Below are 16,892 nucleotides of genomic sequence, written 5' to 3'. Positions count from 1 at the left end.
ATAATGTCATTGAAGGATCTCAGCAGGCCGGCGTTTAACTCCAAGGTGACCTCGCTTTGTTTACCTGCGCGTACGGGGATCGCACAGCCATTTTGAGGGACGCGTATTGCCGCCGCTCTCTCGCTGCTCTGCAAACAACAAATACGCAGGCTGTCTCCTGCTTTTATTGGCAATGAGATTTATATCAAGATAATTGATCTGCCTGTTCTCTCAGCGGAAAAAGCACATTAATATGGCACAACCACTGAGCGATCCACCCGTCAGCCCCTGGAGCACAATGAGCTGTCACATGTCAAACCACCAGGACTTCTTCCCAGACTCGAGGCTGTGCGCAGGGTCAGGGTGACCGTGGCAACCGTCCTGCCAATCACAGCTCAGGAAGAGGTAACAGCGCAGCCAGAGAAGAGCTCCAGGCACTTTTGAGCCATATTATTTTAGAAACATTGGAACAAATGTCCTTTGCTTATCTGTCAATGAAGACATTTAAGCGTTGTGATAATATTGAGGGTAGGATATGCATTTTTGCACGTAGAGTCACTTTCGTTTGTTTTAACTAGACGTGTTTACTAGATATCCATAAAGGTTTCATGTCATCTACACAGTATATTATATATTCTTGTGTCAGTTCTGTGGTCGAGTGGTACAAGCATAAATTCAATTTCTCCGTTCCATTTTACACCTTATATTTTAAACTCTGAATTGTGTTGTTACAGTTCATGACACGTTTACATTTATGTATGTATCAAAATTGTTTATTCTGTATTACAGTAATGTTAACAGTAAACAGCCTAGACAGACAAATACCTGACATTGTATCAGATGTTGGACTGTATGATTATTGTTCCTGATAAATCTACATAATAAAACAAAATTGTTTGAACATTGTTTACCCTATTGAATAAAAATCAATATTTTTCATCCTGTGCAGTTTGACACAGCCATTCCCTGTATATCACACGCCCTCTTGTGGATTATTGGATTATATCTATTTATAATCACATTTGTATTTTTTTAGATTTAAAATCTATATCAATAAAAAATCGATACAGAATGAATATAAATATTTATTATTAACCTGCTGTGTGGTTGGGGAGATCTGAGTGGAGACTAACATCTCTAGAGGAAGTGGTCTGAATCAGCAGCACTACATTTTAGGCTTCGTCTGGTAAATAAAATCCATTATTTCCCTTTCGATCGTGGAAATTGAGTGAATCCTAATAATGGCGGAGGGTGATTTCAGAGAGGAAAGCTTCTCTTTGTCCCTAACATGAAAATATAGAAAGTCTTTTCCATTAGTGTTTTTGACAGTGGGCAGACAAACACTTAGAGCTAATGGCTGGATGAAAATGCCAATGTTTGGGCCTAAATAGATAATATAAAAAGAATGAATGTTAGGTCTGGAGAAATTGAAGGTTTACGAGATGAGAGCGAACTTCCTATAAAACTATTTTTTTTAAATGTGTTTCCCTTAGATTAAATGGAACGCATCTGCTATGGTTTGTCAGATCATCTCAACCATGTCTCAAACTGTCAAGAACCTCAAACTTTTTTCATCAGATTCACAGTCAGCGCTACCCACATATATTACCCACGGATGTAACCTTAAATAAGAGATAACTGAGATGTGCCACGAGCAGAAACCCCGGATCAGTATTTTCTGATATACACCTCTGTTTCATGAGCTCATTATATAATTATTCCTGGAAAGATCTTACACTTCTTTCAGGGAACACCAATATCCATGAGTTACCATGAATGAAATCACTGTGGTTTATTGCATGTCTGGATCCAAGTGTTTTTTGTCTGAGCCTGTCTGTCTGAGTCTTGTAATCTGTCTGAATGCATAGGTACGTGAAGCGAACATGCGCCTGCAGGTTTCTGTCCTTCCAAAATCTGTTGTGTACACACACACGCATCTTATGTAGCCGATCCAGCTGTGCAGAAATCGGCTCGCCATCTGTTTATGTTGCTCGATTGGTGGAGCAATGTGATGTTACAACAAACATCTTGGGTTCGTTTCCCAGGAAAAGCACATTTAAAGTGAATACCTTACACCGTTGTGTGCCTGTAGATTTAATGGAAGAGCATTGCGATAGCAACACAAAGGTCATGGGTTCGATTGCCAGGGAACACACGTAGAAAATGTATATCTGGAATACACTGCTGTTCTGATAATTCGTAAAGGTTTCTGCTTAAGAAGTAATATAAAAAATGTAGTGTAGAAAAGTGTCTGCTACATGTAGAAAAGCTGTTTTAATTTCTGAAACAACCAGATAGGTTTGTGAGTTTCTAAAAGAAATAGTTGTTGTTTTTTGCTGTTTGTAAAAAAGCATACGCTGGGTATATTTTCTAGCATGCCAATAGAAATGTAGCTGTGATCCTCCGAGCATCTCACAGTCTAACAAGCTTCTAACATCCATCTTCCTTTCTCTCGTAGACAAACCAGGGAGCAAGAAACACCTCCAGACTTCTTCTACTTCTCCGACTTTGAGCGACACAACGCAGAGATCGCTGCATTTCATCTAGACAGGTAAGACCAAAACACATGCGGAGAGAGAGAGAGCGAGAGAGAGTTATTTGTGTGTATTTCTTCCCACTTAGAGAGAAGATCTGACTATATTTGACTGTTCCAGAGACGCCCACAATGATAACCTGAATAACAATGAACCCATATAACCTTAAGCATTGCCATGAATGTGTGCTTTTGCTTCCTTACTTAGTTTACTTGCTCTTTATCTTTGTTTGAATGAAGTGTTTGGACTTTGGAGGTGTTTTACAGATGGCAGACCTTAGACTTTGTATTAAGCGTGTCTGACATTAAGGTTGGATAAAATGAAGTTCTACCCTTGATTTTAGTGATGTCATTATCATTAGCTTTACTGGTACCGTAAATTACAGTAAACAGATCATGTATGAATGAACACAACATTTTGAATTGTACAAATAAATTTGATTATGTACTTATACATTTTCGGTATGCTAAGTTGGTCAGAGAGCACTGAGGTAAGAATAGTTTTGGGCCAATTTTGGTGATGGTTTGACCATCTTAAACCAGCTATGGACCAGCACATGACCAGCTTAAACCAGCACAAACCAGCATCAAATCATACCAAACCAGCATATGCTGTTTTATTCAACAGGGCGATAATGCGTTTACTAAGTGAAAGAATACAGTGTTGTTGGCACGGTTTTTCTTCACAAAAATGAATAATATACACAATCTGATTTAATAGGATTTATAATCAGTTTATTGACAGCAAACTTTAACCCAACTCAACCACTCCGCCAGTCTTTAAGAAATTCCCTCAGAGAGCTTTCCCTTGGTTGTCCCCAGTTATTTGACCGAAACACCTGTTGTGGCCAGTGGACATGTGCCGAGTGAAAAAGGCATCAGCACGCAAACACACACCTTACATTAACACACGTGAAAGCTTAGTGTAGGAGCCATATTGTTGTTTATATTGAATTCATTTAAAAATCATTTTAAATGATTATTTTTTGTATTAAGTAGTGCTTTGCAAGGTTGTCTTTTGTTTTTGCCTGCACGAGTCCTTTATAGGAGGTGGATATTTGCATATAATGGTGTAAAATTGGCATCGTGTGCCAGGTGGAAGTGCTGTGAGCGGAAACAATCGTTGACCGTGCTCGTAGGAGTTGGCGTGCAGGAAACAAAAGAAGGCATGCAGTTTGTGCTTGTTTATGGACAATTTACATTTGCCTTGAGTTTTGGAATACAATAAAAGGACTCTGTGGATTTAATTGAACAGGAAGCAGGAGTCAAACACTGTTCATTGGAGTTTCCCATGTGGTCAACAAAAAGGAAAGTTAGGGGCTTTGTGCACCAAGGCGTTTTTCCCACGCTCAACACCGGAGTTCGGCTGATCAACATTGGGCAGGACCGGCAGCAGGCATTTTCGAGCGAGATCCTGACATTTTCAGCTGCGTAAAAGCACCTCGGTGGACACGGGAGCTTAGCCACTATACTCTGTGATGTCATACTGACCGATTATATCCTTGTCGAGTTGTCGCTCCCCGCACTTCCCTCAAGACTTTTGGACGACGGCCTGAAAAGCACTTAGCGCGATCGAGACGATACACCTTACAGTTTCTCAGAGGTAACAAGGTACATGTGAAAGCAGTGAGAAGTCAGGAAAAACTCCCCGTTGACTTTAAGACGCCCCACTGAGAGCAGCTTTGTGCCGCTAATTGAGCTTGCAAGACCCACTTCATTTCCTCCAAGAACCTTTTTGTCTTCTCTAAACCGCCTGTCATGTCCATTACGTGTTTTAGTGAGAAAAGGACAATGTGTGGTTGGATATGCCAATTTTTGTCGGCTGAGCGATAAAGCTGGAGAAAGGACCCTCGCCGGTGAAATATTATACTGATGTCTTATTTGCGAGCGCATGCGAGACAATTGATTTTTACAAGAAACACTGCGCTACTAAATTCAATCTCCATGCAGACCACTTTTATTTCTGGCTGTGTTGTTGCTTTATTTCCACAAACAGCTGACAGAATGTTCCTAGAATGCTGAGCGTCAACACTGGGCTCTTTGTCACGAGCGGCCAGAGTTAACTTTCGCTCTCAGTAGTTTCATCTCAGAGGCTTGGGTTTCTGTCTCTCAAGGGCGTGGAGCCAATCTGTCTCTGGAGGTTAAATCTTGAACACAGTAACACCACACGATGTGGTTTTTTCTTCGAAACAGCCCAACGCTCGTACAAAGAGCAGGAGGTGAACATACACATCGCATTCTGAATTTGATGAAGGACGTGCTATTTGATTTCATTTTGCTGCTTGAATTTAAACATTTAATAGAGTTGTCAAAGTTGATGTAGAATTCAATTCAATTTTTTATAGAAGTAAAATAAAAGTTATTTTAAATTCATGGTAATTCATGTAACTATTGAAAAGCAGTGTTGGGAATTACTAGTTAATAAGTAATTAGTTACTGTAATTTAATTAATTTCCCTTGAAAATGTAAAGTAAGGGTTTACTATGATTTGTTCTGCAATTTAATTACTGTTACCTCTGATCTAATTTTACTAAAGATTGTGTTATATTTTATTCAATAGTGGAAATGACATAAAATGTATAAGCCTAACTATGCTTTAATGTTTCTTCTCACAATTATTAGAATAATTTATGAAGTTGTATTTTATTTATTTGAATGAATTAAATGAGCCGTTTCAAGTCCATCCTTGAATCACTTCTAATCATCCATGAAATGGGATATAGAAAGGAAATAGGTAATAAGTTACTTAATACTTTTGGAGAGAGTCATTTGTACAGTAATCTACGGAGCCCTTTTAGGGACATGGTGGTGGGAAAAAATGAGAGGGAAGAGAAAAATATTTTTTTACACTTTTGCGTTATCTCGCAAAATCTTTGCGTTCCCCCGAGGAACATTGCGTTATCTCGCAAAACTTTTGCGTTCTCTCGCAAAACTTTTGCGTTCTCTCGCAAAAACTTTGCGTTATCTCGCAAAACTTTTGAATTCGGACAAACACTTCCTGTTTAGATTAGATAAGATTCAACTTTATTGTCATTACACATATACAAGTACAGTGTAACGAAATGTAGTTTAGGTCTAACCAGAAGTGCAATTAGCAAGTGCAGGATATACAGTGTGAATAAATACAGAATACAATATTAGGGAAATAGATTTAATGTCCTGCTGGCTGAGTTTGAGACTAGCTCCTTAAACATTGGTTTATATATGCAGATTCCCGAACTAATAACTAGTGAACTAAAGGTTCTTATAACACAAATGATACCTCATTCTACGTAACGTAAACAATGAACATGAACTAAATATTTTAACAAAACGAGCCCCAGGCGGGAGCCGGCTGAGACAAGACCGAAGGGATCCTCTATAAAGGGCAAACCCAGAAGATCATTAGGCTACTCAAAATAGTAATTCACTTCAGTGCTACATAATGTAGTATAACTAAAACCAGTTTAGATTCAGCAGGAGGCCATTAATGTGTAATCTGAATTTGGTGAGACTACAGTGTGTAACATTTAAGTTATTAATGACAATTTTTTAATAACGCTTTTTGGATTTACAGTCAATTTGTAGACGGTCTCTTTGAACTACCCCATGTTTCCTGCTCATATAGAGATACATTTATATTCTCGTTTTGAGGAAGACTAGGTTGTTGATCCTTGTCTAAGAATAATGTGTTGTTTGTGTTATAACAACGTTTAGCTCACAAGTTATTGGTCCGGGAATCTAGTATGAACCGCTCCATTGTTAATGTACGCAGTTGAATAACAGGACGTTTGAATGTTTTGCGAGATAACGCAAATATGTTTGCGAGAGAACGCAAAAGTTTTGCGAGATAACGCAATGTTTCTCGGGGGAACGCAAAGATTTTGCGAGATAACGCATAAGTTTTAAAAAATATTTTTCTCTTCCCTCTAATTTTTTTTCCACCACCATGTCCCCAAAAGGGCTCCGTAGTAATCTAATTACACTATTGAACATGTAATTTGTAACTAGTAATTCATTACTTTTTCAGAGTAACTTACCCAACACTGTTGAAAAGAACTTCTTAATATCACATTTCTTAACGTAAATTTCTCAAAATGGTTAAATTTACCCAAAATGTTATTTATTCAAATAGTAACTGACATATTTGAGAAGAGTTCAGTTCAAAAATAATACAAAACATGATTTTGGAAAAATCATGTTATCATATTTGTATTGTGTTAGTTAGCTGTATTTTTTGAGTTATTATGGCTTAAATCAAAACCAGTTTGATTGACATTAATTGGAATGAAAAATAATAAAACATGATTTATGACAAAAAATACAATTTCATTTGTATTGACAATTTCACAGGAAATGTCTATGCATAACCTGCAATTTGATGTTTCAAACAGAGATGGCAATGTAGAGGCGAAATATATGGATGGAATACGTTTTATGATGCACCTATTTTTGTTTGACTATGGACTGTTTTTTTCACTGAATTGCAATTTAGTAAATTCCACCCTCTGTCAATTTTGTTGGTGATCAATGATAAAAATGGAGGAAGCAATGAAACAGTGCCCAGAATTGATTTTACACAATCACAAGACATTTAAAGGCAGTGAGGGTTGAGGGGAGGGCATATGTGTCCTGCCCTATGTGACCAGAAGATTTAACACCAATAAAAATGTCTTTAAACATTCAATAAGGATCACTTATGCAGTCAAATTATTTTTTAGTAAAAAATCATTATCCAGACACTTAATAAAATTGATCTTTGTCTAATAAAATCTTCATTGCTTTCTTCCTCTATATTGAATGTGGGTTACGGAAGATTTAAACTTTTTTCAGATGAATAATTGCCTCTGTCATTTGTTTGTTGTGCACAGAATCTTGGATTTCCGGAGAGTTCCACCGGTGGCCGGCCGATTGGTGAACATGACACGGGAGATCCGAGACGTGACCCGTGACAAAAAGCTCTGGCGGACATTCTTCATATCCCCAGGTATGAGTCCCTTCTCAAGACCTTTCTTCTATCCCATCAGGCCATGCTTTGCCCTCTAGGTGATGGTTTCTCACGCATATAATGTCAAGCACAAAACGTGCGACATCACAATTCGCCATCTTTTACAGCGCAATACAAGTATTAACTTTGCAGTTCGTTGAAAACTTCATTCTGTAGTAAGACAGTAATGTTAGCATTCGGACACGCTACCACGCAAATTGACCCCACAGCCTCCATTAATGTGTACTAAGCTGTGTCCGAAATAGCCCCCATACCCTAATATAGTGCACTATTCGAGGGGACATCCATTTGTTGTGTAAATCATTGAGTGCACTCGTTCAATCCCATGATGCATTGCAAAAGTGTCACTTACTTGGTTTCATTCACTTGCTTAAGTGGACTATATTAGTGAACTTAAGTAGGAACTAAGGAGGGTACGAGGGGGCGTTTTCGGTTTTGTATGTTGCATCAAAGTGTTAGCATCTAGCTAATTATATAAAAATATCTCTTTAAACAAGACGGTTTATTACAAGCGAAACTATGTACAAATATTATTCTCATAAAATAATTTATATTTAACAGTTTTTTTGTTTGTGTGATTAAGCAAAACTAACCTAATGATGGAATTCATATATTCGTTACATACTATAGCATAGCAAACTTATTATGACTTTTAAGGTAACTTCATTTAAAAACTGGTGTGGTCGATTCCAATCCACATTTGTGAACAAAATTAATAGAGAAGTGTAACAAACAACTCGGAGGCTGTTGCTATTATGAGCCCATGAGGATGCAAACACATGCAGCCGGATACATCCACAGACCGGCACATGACGCCCAAACAAGCCTCTAGGCTAATTACAGCCTTTAATTAGCGAGCACCAAGCATGTAATAAAACACGTGCAGAAATTTTGGCATCTAAATTATCCACATTTAGATGATGTAAGCGTTTGGATAAGGCACATAGATTGGCCATATTCCTGCAGAGAGGAGGGCTATCATTAGCATCCTGCCTCCACAGTTCATGACAAATGTGTTTTTCTGGGAACAAGTGAAAAGGCTCCTCTTCCCCCGTGGAGTGATGTCAGAAAACATTGGAAAAAGGCGTTATACACAATGATTCATCATTGGCTAAACAGCAGAGAATCTACTTTTTAGGTCGCCGGCATCCTTCGTTGCAGAATGGCACATCTGGAGGTGTCGCAATTTTCAAATCGATGTTTCACAAACAGTATTAACACTATAAACAAAATCGCTGGGATGAAAGATTTTTGTGGCAAACATGAAGTTTGTAAAGTGTTATCTTCAGCATGTTGGTGTATGACAGAGGGTGGCTTAATCAGATAACTAGGTTGTGAATCAGTATATTGTGCACACGGGTTAGGGCACTGGTAAGGATAATGGCTCACTACATACTATTAAAAAAAAGACGTTTGTCTGAAGTACTGTAAAAATCTTCTTTTGTGTTCTGCGGAAGATAGAAAATCACACATTTTTAAATGACAATGAACTTTAATTTAGAGTGAAGTATCACTTTAAGTTTTTAAGTACAATGATTTACAAGTCAAGTTATATCAACTCGGTTTCAAGTTATATCTACTGGGCAAAACTGAGTCAAAATGACTTGTAAAGCCAAGTTGAGTCTACTTAAAAGCAGAAGCCAGCAAATAAATTTTACAGTTAGTGGGTAGAACTGAATGTTATTTATAAAAGCAAGGGTAAGGTGGTTAAAGATCTGGGAGGTTAACCGGAAGGTTACCGGGTCAAATCCCATGATGGCAACGTATGAGCTACAACCATTGTGTCCTTGAACAAGACACCATACTCCAGGTTACTCCAGAGGGAATATCCCAGGAGTTTGTGTACCGTAGCACGCATTGGATAAAAGCTAAATATCTACTTACTGAGAACAAAAACCAGAACAAGTGAAGCTATATTACAACCGCCACGACGACCACGAGAAATCCAACGTTTCCGCTCCAGAGATGTTTGACCCTAATAAGCGTCACCTCTGACCTTCTTATCAGATCTTTCTCTCTCTCCCCGCTGGTCCACTTTCAGACCCAAAGGGCTGTTTCTCACTTTCCCAAAACCTCTTTCTTTTGTGTTGCAGCCAACAACATCTGTTTCTACGGCGAGTGCTCTTACTACTGCTCCACAGAACATGCCCTGTGCGGAAAGCCCGACCAGATCGAGGGCTCCCTGGCTGCGTTTCTTCCTGACTTGGCACTAGCGAAGCGCAAGACCTGGAGGAACCCCTGGCGCCGGTCCTACCACAAACGCAAGAAAGCTGAGTAAGCTCTTTTCCTTTGCTTTATCTCAGGTCTCCACGCACCACCCCATATCTTCATTAAACTACAGTCTGGCCTTATCAGCAAAAAACGACTGCCGCAGTTCTCACTTACTCTCAGAGAAACCCTATCTGTGCAATAAAACAATGAGCCTTGCTGTTTAAGACGGCATGTGCGCTCCAGCATTCCCAAGTAAGGTTATACTGTATATGTAAAATGGGGCAAAACTAAGTTTGCAGTCGAGGTAAAACATGTTTCTGTCTTGTGTGTAGGTGGGAAGTGGATCCAGATTATTGCGATGAAGTCAAGCAGACTCCACCCTATGATAGAGGAATGCGTCTTCTGGACATCATGGACATGACTATTTTTGACTTTTTGATGGGTAAGACTACAAATGATTCAAAAGTGCTCATTGAGATGCTTAAGATAGACCATTTTATTAGCTTATTTTTTAAAAGACATATTTCTATTTAATTTGTTGAAAAGACCTGTCAAAAGGATTTTCTGCATCTGGGTTACCGTGTGTTATTAGTTTTGACCGCTTGTTATATGGGAATAACGGCCAATCAGAATCAAGCATTCCAATGAGCCGTGTACTTGAAAAAAATTGCAGAAATCATGTAGGTTTTCTTTCATTAGATGGGGCGTCTTTCCATCACTCACTCTTTTTTCTTTCAATTGTGCAGGAAACATGGATCGCCATCATTATGAAACTTTCGAGAAGTTTGGAAACGAAACCTTCATCATTCATTTGGACAATGGCAGGGGGTAAAGTCATTATTATAATCATATAGTTCTCTTCATATGTCCTACATCACTAGTGATTCTTTAGGCTTCATATGACTCCACAGGCAGTTTTTCTCTGAAACCATGGAAACAGAGAGTTTCTATCTTAAGAGCGGTGAATATGTAGATTTGGTGAAGGCCAGAGTTCTGCAGTACAGTAGCAGTCAGCTGTTATATGATTGCGGTTAAAGGGTTTACAGTGGTGGGTCGGACAGGACTTTTATTAACATGATCATCGCTTTGTACACCTGGGGCCTGGATTCACAAAACATTCTTAAAGGCAAACAGTAGTTCACCCAAAAATGAAAGCAATGTCAGGAATCACTCACTCTCTAGTTGCTCCAAACCTGCATAAGTTGCTTTGTTTGGTTGAACACAGAGTTGTAACCAGGGCCTGACATTAACTTTTTTGCTTGACGGCCTCACATTTTATATGATTTAAGTTGACATTTGAAAGTCGTCATATTACTTGATTTATCTACAGTAGATTTAAACCCTTTCAAAAAAGATTGACCACCCAAATATATAAGCGGGTATATACCACAATACTGTAATGTTACTCACTCGTATATCCACACATAGTCCGTGAAGCGTCAACATTTCTTCCCAAGAAGCTCGAATTTCTCAACCGCATACATCATCGAGGTTGTCTCACTTCAGTTAAAAATCTTTTTCAAATTAACGATTACTTCTCTTAAGACGTAATTGTTGTAGTTGTATTCTTACCTTAAAATATAACGGTTGCCTTTCTGAAATAAAACCTTAAATAAAAAACCTGGATGAAGCATGCACCATGCACGCACGCAGCCTTTGAATTGAGACGTAGATAGTACATCTTCATCTTCTCGAGCTCAGGGAACCTCATGAGGACAAGGGATTTCACCGCAACACTATCTTGTAGCGAAGACAGTTACAACCAAGAGACTTTTCCGTTCATTTCACTTCTTCACAAGGACTTGTGTGTTGGTTGTGCACATTCCATGACCACACACTGGATCCAGGGAGTGCTCATTAGAGTTGTAGTTTCATAGTGTCGCATTGCCCATTGTTTATTATTTCCCATTACTTTTAAGAAAACTACAATTAAAAATGAATATTTAACCTGGCCAAAATAGCTAGTGGGCATCTTACCAGCCACAGCTGGAATCTACCAGCATTTGTTAATGTCAAGCCCTTCTTGTTACAAAACCATTCTTGGACCTGAATGAATGGTAGTCAAAACTGCCCCAGAAATGTTTGCTATCCTACATTCTTCAAAATATCTTCTTTATTGGTCAACAGAACAGATCAAATTGTTAAGAAATATTTCCTACTAAATATCTTTCTTTGTGTTCATCAGAACAAAAAGATTTATACAAATTTGAACAAATCGGAGGCGAGTAAACGATGGGGGGGGGTGAACTGTCCAAAGATTCTTCTTAACGGCCATATTTTTTTTTAATTCTAATTTAAGTTGCATCAGCATTACATTAGCAACAGCTTATCCACTCCGTCAGAGCATTTGACACAGTAACTTGAAATGACATCAATATACTATAATGTTAGAAAGTGTCTTATATGTTATAAACTTTTACCATTCATTTGATGTTAAGGAAAGACTTTAAGGCATAGTTCCCAAAAAATACCAAATTAGGTCATTCACCCTTATGTCATTGAAAACCTGTATGTGAAAGATACTTTGAGTCTCAGGGCTTTGGAAGACAATAGGGTATAGTGTTGTTTGGGGTTTCAGCTCCTAACTACTGTAGATGAATCTAATACTGTTTCTTTGTCTCCCCTCAGATTTGGCAAACATTCTCACGATGAAATGTCCATCCTGGTCCCTTTGATACAGTGCTGCAGGTGACATTGTCTTTCTTCTTGAATCAAAGCAATACGCTGTCATTGCAGAGAAACCCTACAGAGCTGTCCTTCAGCACAGCATTTCATCTGGGTATCTGCTATCCTCAAATGTCAAAGTTTGCCAAATGTCATTAAGCTATTCCACATTTTCTAGTTTCAATTGTTTTTGCCAGAACAACCCATGCAACGCTAAATATGTCAGCACTTTAGTTCTAGGCTGTTACTAAAAGTAGCAATAGCGATGATAAAATAGTCAGTATCGAGCCAGTGCTTATACATGAAATGTTTATGCAATATCAGTAAAATTGTTGCAACAGAAAAGTCAAAGATCAAACCGCACACACTCTTGCATAGAAATTTTGACATTGAATTTTGAGACGCCTTCATTTTTATTCGTCAAACCGTGCAGTAACTAGATATCAATCTGCATGCTTAAAGTGTTTTACCGATTACTGCTCTCTGTTTTCAGAGTAAAGAAGTCAACGTATCTCCGTCTGCAGCTGTTTGCGAAAGAAGAGTACCAGCTGAGTTCTCTGATGGAGGAATCTCTGCTGCAGGACCAGCTGGCGGCCGTCCTCATCAAACCCCATCTGGAGGCCATGGACCGCCGCCTGCGTCTGGTGCTCAACGCACTGGCCGACTGCGTGGAAAAAGAAGGTTTCTCATCTGTGGTTGAGGAAGACCTGGACCGACACCCCTCCTCACACCTCCCCCAGGGACACGGGAGGTAGTGAGGCCCGAACGCCCACCCTCGATGGGTCCAACCTCCGCCATGAGCCTTCAGCCTGACTGAGGCTTGTGCTTGAGTCACTCTGAATTCAGTGAATTCCAAGACTAGCCACCAATGCCTCTGTGGACCTCTGCCACCCTTCCTATGTGTTGACGTGCAATACGGACGGACGGGGCTATGCTTTTGTCGTCGGAGGAATGCTGGGAAAACAAAGCTGTTTACTTTTATTCTTATTTCGCGGGGGCCAGAACTGCAGAATGTACATTTTGTCCCATCCGGGTTCGTTTGACAGGCCGATTATTTATTACATTTGCGTATTTATCCCCCAAGAGTCAATGGGTGTTTAGAGGACATCATCTGGGTAGAGAGACCAAAGCTGGAGCGGGCAAATAGATGACAATTATCGGTGTATCTACAGTTTGTTGGAAAAGCACGTAATATTATTTTCTGTTAGCTCTTTCGTGCAAGCTTTAATGGTGGTACTTTGGTGAAAGTACTACTCCCGTGCAAGGACGCTTCAACACATTCTCCCTGTACGTCCACAATTTAACCTCATTTGCCACCGACATCAAAAAATTCATCGTCTGAAATTCATTTTGTGCAATCAATCCGTCGGATTCTGTTTCATTTGGGGTAATTCAGAGGTGAAGTGCATGCTTCATCTGAGGGTATTCAGTGCGTTTGTGGTGAAGCAGGCGTTTTATAAGGACTCTGCGTAGAATCGGAGAATGAAGCTGATTGGCCGTTCGGGCGTCTTGTGCCGGCGGTGTTTCCCGACTCAGATGCCATGCTGAACACACCTGCTCTCTCTTTTAATGAGAACCTGAAGGACGGTCTGATGCAGGCGAGGGTTGGTAACGTCAGTCATACTTCACGCTGCACTTATCTTCAGTCTCATCTGTGATTTCTGTGCTTGATTATGGAGTAAAGTACAGACCAGAGGGAAAGAAACAAACCAATGGGATTTGATGGCGTAACAGCAGCGTGTCGTAACCACGTGAGACACCATGAAACATTAAGCCCTTTCTTGTAAAGCTCTCGTTTTTGTTCAAGCCATCTGCAACATGCGACAGGACATATAATTGGTCATTTAGTTTCCACAGAATAGCAGAAATTCATTGATCCAAACTGTCTTACAGATAATTCTTTTCTGCGTTTCGTTGAAAGTCAGATGTGGGATGTTTCTGTATGAAGTCTCTGACTTCTGACCTGGAAAACTTGAGCTTTGCAGGTTTTTAATTTTTAACAACTAAGAACCCACCAATTTGGTTGCCAAGAATGAATAGTGCAGGTGTAATATAGAGATATATTAAAAGTCAAATCCATAACTTTCAGTTATTGAGCAAGTATATGAGAAATCAGTGTTGAAAACAGTCTTATATCCTGGTTTACGGAAGCAAGCTTAAAATAATTGGAGCTGTTGGGTAAGATTTTGTGGGAAATGTCTACTCCATCAAAAATAAGTACGCAATTTAACCTGCAATTTCATGTTTTGTACATTGATGGCTGTTAAAAAGGTGAAAGCTAGGGCCCGCTGTTATAACATGATTTTGCGTTCATTGTCGGCAGGCATATGTCTTACTGGTTTGAACAACATGTAATGATGATGTCATTATCTTTCTACCACTGTCCTGTTTTGCTTTATTTTCACCACTAGTCATATGTACTTTTGGCAAATGTTACTGTTACACTGCATCGTGTAAAACATGCTTTCAGCTCACATTTTTTTTATATCATGTAAACTATGGCCAAAAGGCAAAAGTGCCTTTTAACTTTTAATAGCAGAGGTGAATGCCCATCCATTCATATCATTCTAGCTTACAAGTCGGTCTCCGTCCTAAATGAAACTTCTTCAAAGTCAGTTCAGCTCGTGTAAGAGTATACGTACATCGCTATTTATTAAGAATAAGTACATTGTGAGGAAATATTGTGGTTTTTATGTATATTTTTGCCTTTGTTCAGCTTTAAATGAAGTCCCTGTTCCTTCCAGACGTGTGGAGATGATGGTCCGTGTAAAGTATACAGCTGAATCTTTGAGACGTGTGTTCGGTGTTTAACCCCAGTGCCTGTGCAATGCTTGAAAACTTGAATGTTTTGGGATTATTGACAAGCGGACCTTTTAGCAGCCCATGGCCTGGACTCAAGGGATTATGGGATCCTCGAGGTTATAAGCCAAACAAACTGAACACCCATACGTCCCCCCCTGCTGTCAGTGTGTCTGTGTACATATCTATAAATACGGTACGTTGATACAGGAAGGTTTTTTTTTGCGAAAATATGTTTTTATTTTCTCTTTTAGGCATTGTACTGTGACGATCTGTTTGCGAAATGATAAAATTGTGCAATAAATGAAGCTACGTTGGTGAACTTCTTTTATGTGTAAAAATGCAAATAGAAATTGTCAATGATCATGAATATGTTCTGGTTTCAGGTAAAATTATTAGTGTCAACTCCTTTCTGAAAAGAAGCAAAAAAATCATCAAATGAAAGTCTATGAGACATATCAGACATAGAAATAGACAAGGCCTTTAAGAAATGTGAAGCTTGAATTTTAAGCACTTATATTTGAAGAGTTTTGTTCCAGAATGAGAAAATTATTCAAAAATGATGTTTTCCAATTAATATCAATCAATCTGCAGTAGGTTTGTTTTGATTTAAGCCATAATAACTAAAAAAATACAGCTTACACAATAAAAACATGGTTACAGTAAGTATATTACAGGACATGTCCAGGTGTCACAGTGACTTTATACAAACCTGCTGCCAGAGACAGGTTGCTAATCTGCAATTATATCTGTACCACACACTGGTGCCTGTCACCATTTATACAGAGCCGGCTTATGTTTTTCAACATAGAACAGCATGAAACATCTACATTTTAAGCAGCCAGACATGCAATAAATTACACGACCACTGGGTGGCGACACAACTTCAAAACAATAGAATAGAATAGAATAGAATAGAATAGAATAGAATAGAATAGAATAGAATAGAATAGAATATTGAAGATAAGTGTGAAAATAAATTTGGTAACTATGGTTGATATGTAGGAGGTGTTTCATGGCCCATCTAAACCTGCTCCCCACCGAACGGATTAGACGGTAAAATGACAGAGGCCTGTTGTCTCCAGGCAACGGCTTGATGCTCACTGTGAGCAAATATCTCGCATCCAAACAAGACTGAGATGCTGGTGGCATGTTCACGTCCTGTTGCTAAACAGCGGGTTGCATTGAGAAAGAAAAAGCCTTTTCGCCTTTCTTGTGAAATTACAAAGCTTTTAATCATCACCCAAACCTCAAGGTTGACAGAAAGCTGGAATTTCACTCAGGCACACGCGGGGACTCGCATCAGATCTGGCGGCGCTTTGATTTAACTGTTTAGGCTTGTAATTGAAATATCTCGATCTACAATGTCATTCATAAAGGTCATAACCAATCCCTGAGCCCTGCTTCACCTCATTACATTTTCCTATATGAAAACTAGACGACTTTCCAGTGCAGTGAATTTTAAAGATTAGTTTTCATTTGGAAAGCTCTTTGAATTGGTACCAAAATGAGATTTTTTACAAAAATCATATTTTTTTGCAAACATCATGTTTTTTTTTTTTGCATTACAATTAATAAAGGTCTCTTTGATTTAAGCCTTACTAGCTAAAAACAGCAAACTAACACAATAAGCACAATTAAACATGATAACATTATAAAAACATGATTTTTTAAAAAGCTTAACTCTTCATTTATAAACCACGTAAGAGTGAAGCGAAC

At 38.9% G+C, this 16,892-nt stretch overlaps 1 protein-coding gene across 1 annotated transcript in view; it reads left to right on the top strand.

Annotated features, from left to right (window-relative positions):
- fam20ca (FAM20C golgi associated secretory pathway kinase a) overlaps nucleotides 1-15,487 on the top strand; it is a 53,403-nt gene extending 37,916 nt beyond the window's left edge. Inside the window, exons 4-10 of the mRNA XM_056753714.1 lie at nucleotides 2,438-2,530; nucleotides 7,363-7,478; nucleotides 9,593-9,773; nucleotides 10,043-10,152; nucleotides 10,457-10,538; nucleotides 12,339-12,398; nucleotides 12,868-15,487. Coding sequence (XP_056609692.1) covers nucleotides 2,438-2,530; nucleotides 7,363-7,478; nucleotides 9,593-9,773; nucleotides 10,043-10,152; nucleotides 10,457-10,538; nucleotides 12,339-12,398; nucleotides 12,868-13,129 — 904 coding nt within the window. The 3' untranslated portion in view covers nucleotides 13,130-15,487. The remainder of the gene's footprint in view (nucleotides 1-2,437; nucleotides 2,531-7,362; nucleotides 7,479-9,592; nucleotides 9,774-10,042; nucleotides 10,153-10,456; nucleotides 10,539-12,338; nucleotides 12,399-12,867) is intronic.
- Nucleotides 15,488-16,892: the final 1,405 nt, after the last annotated feature.

Source organism: Triplophysa dalaica, chromosome 7 (genome assembly GCF_015846415.1).
Source record: "Triplophysa dalaica isolate WHDGS20190420 chromosome 7, ASM1584641v1, whole genome shotgun sequence".
Classification (NCBI taxonomy): Eukaryota; Metazoa; Chordata; class Actinopteri; order Cypriniformes; family Nemacheilidae; genus Triplophysa; species Triplophysa dalaica.
Note: the sequence above shows the minus strand (reverse complement) of the source record. Positions and strands in the feature narration are given on the sequence as shown.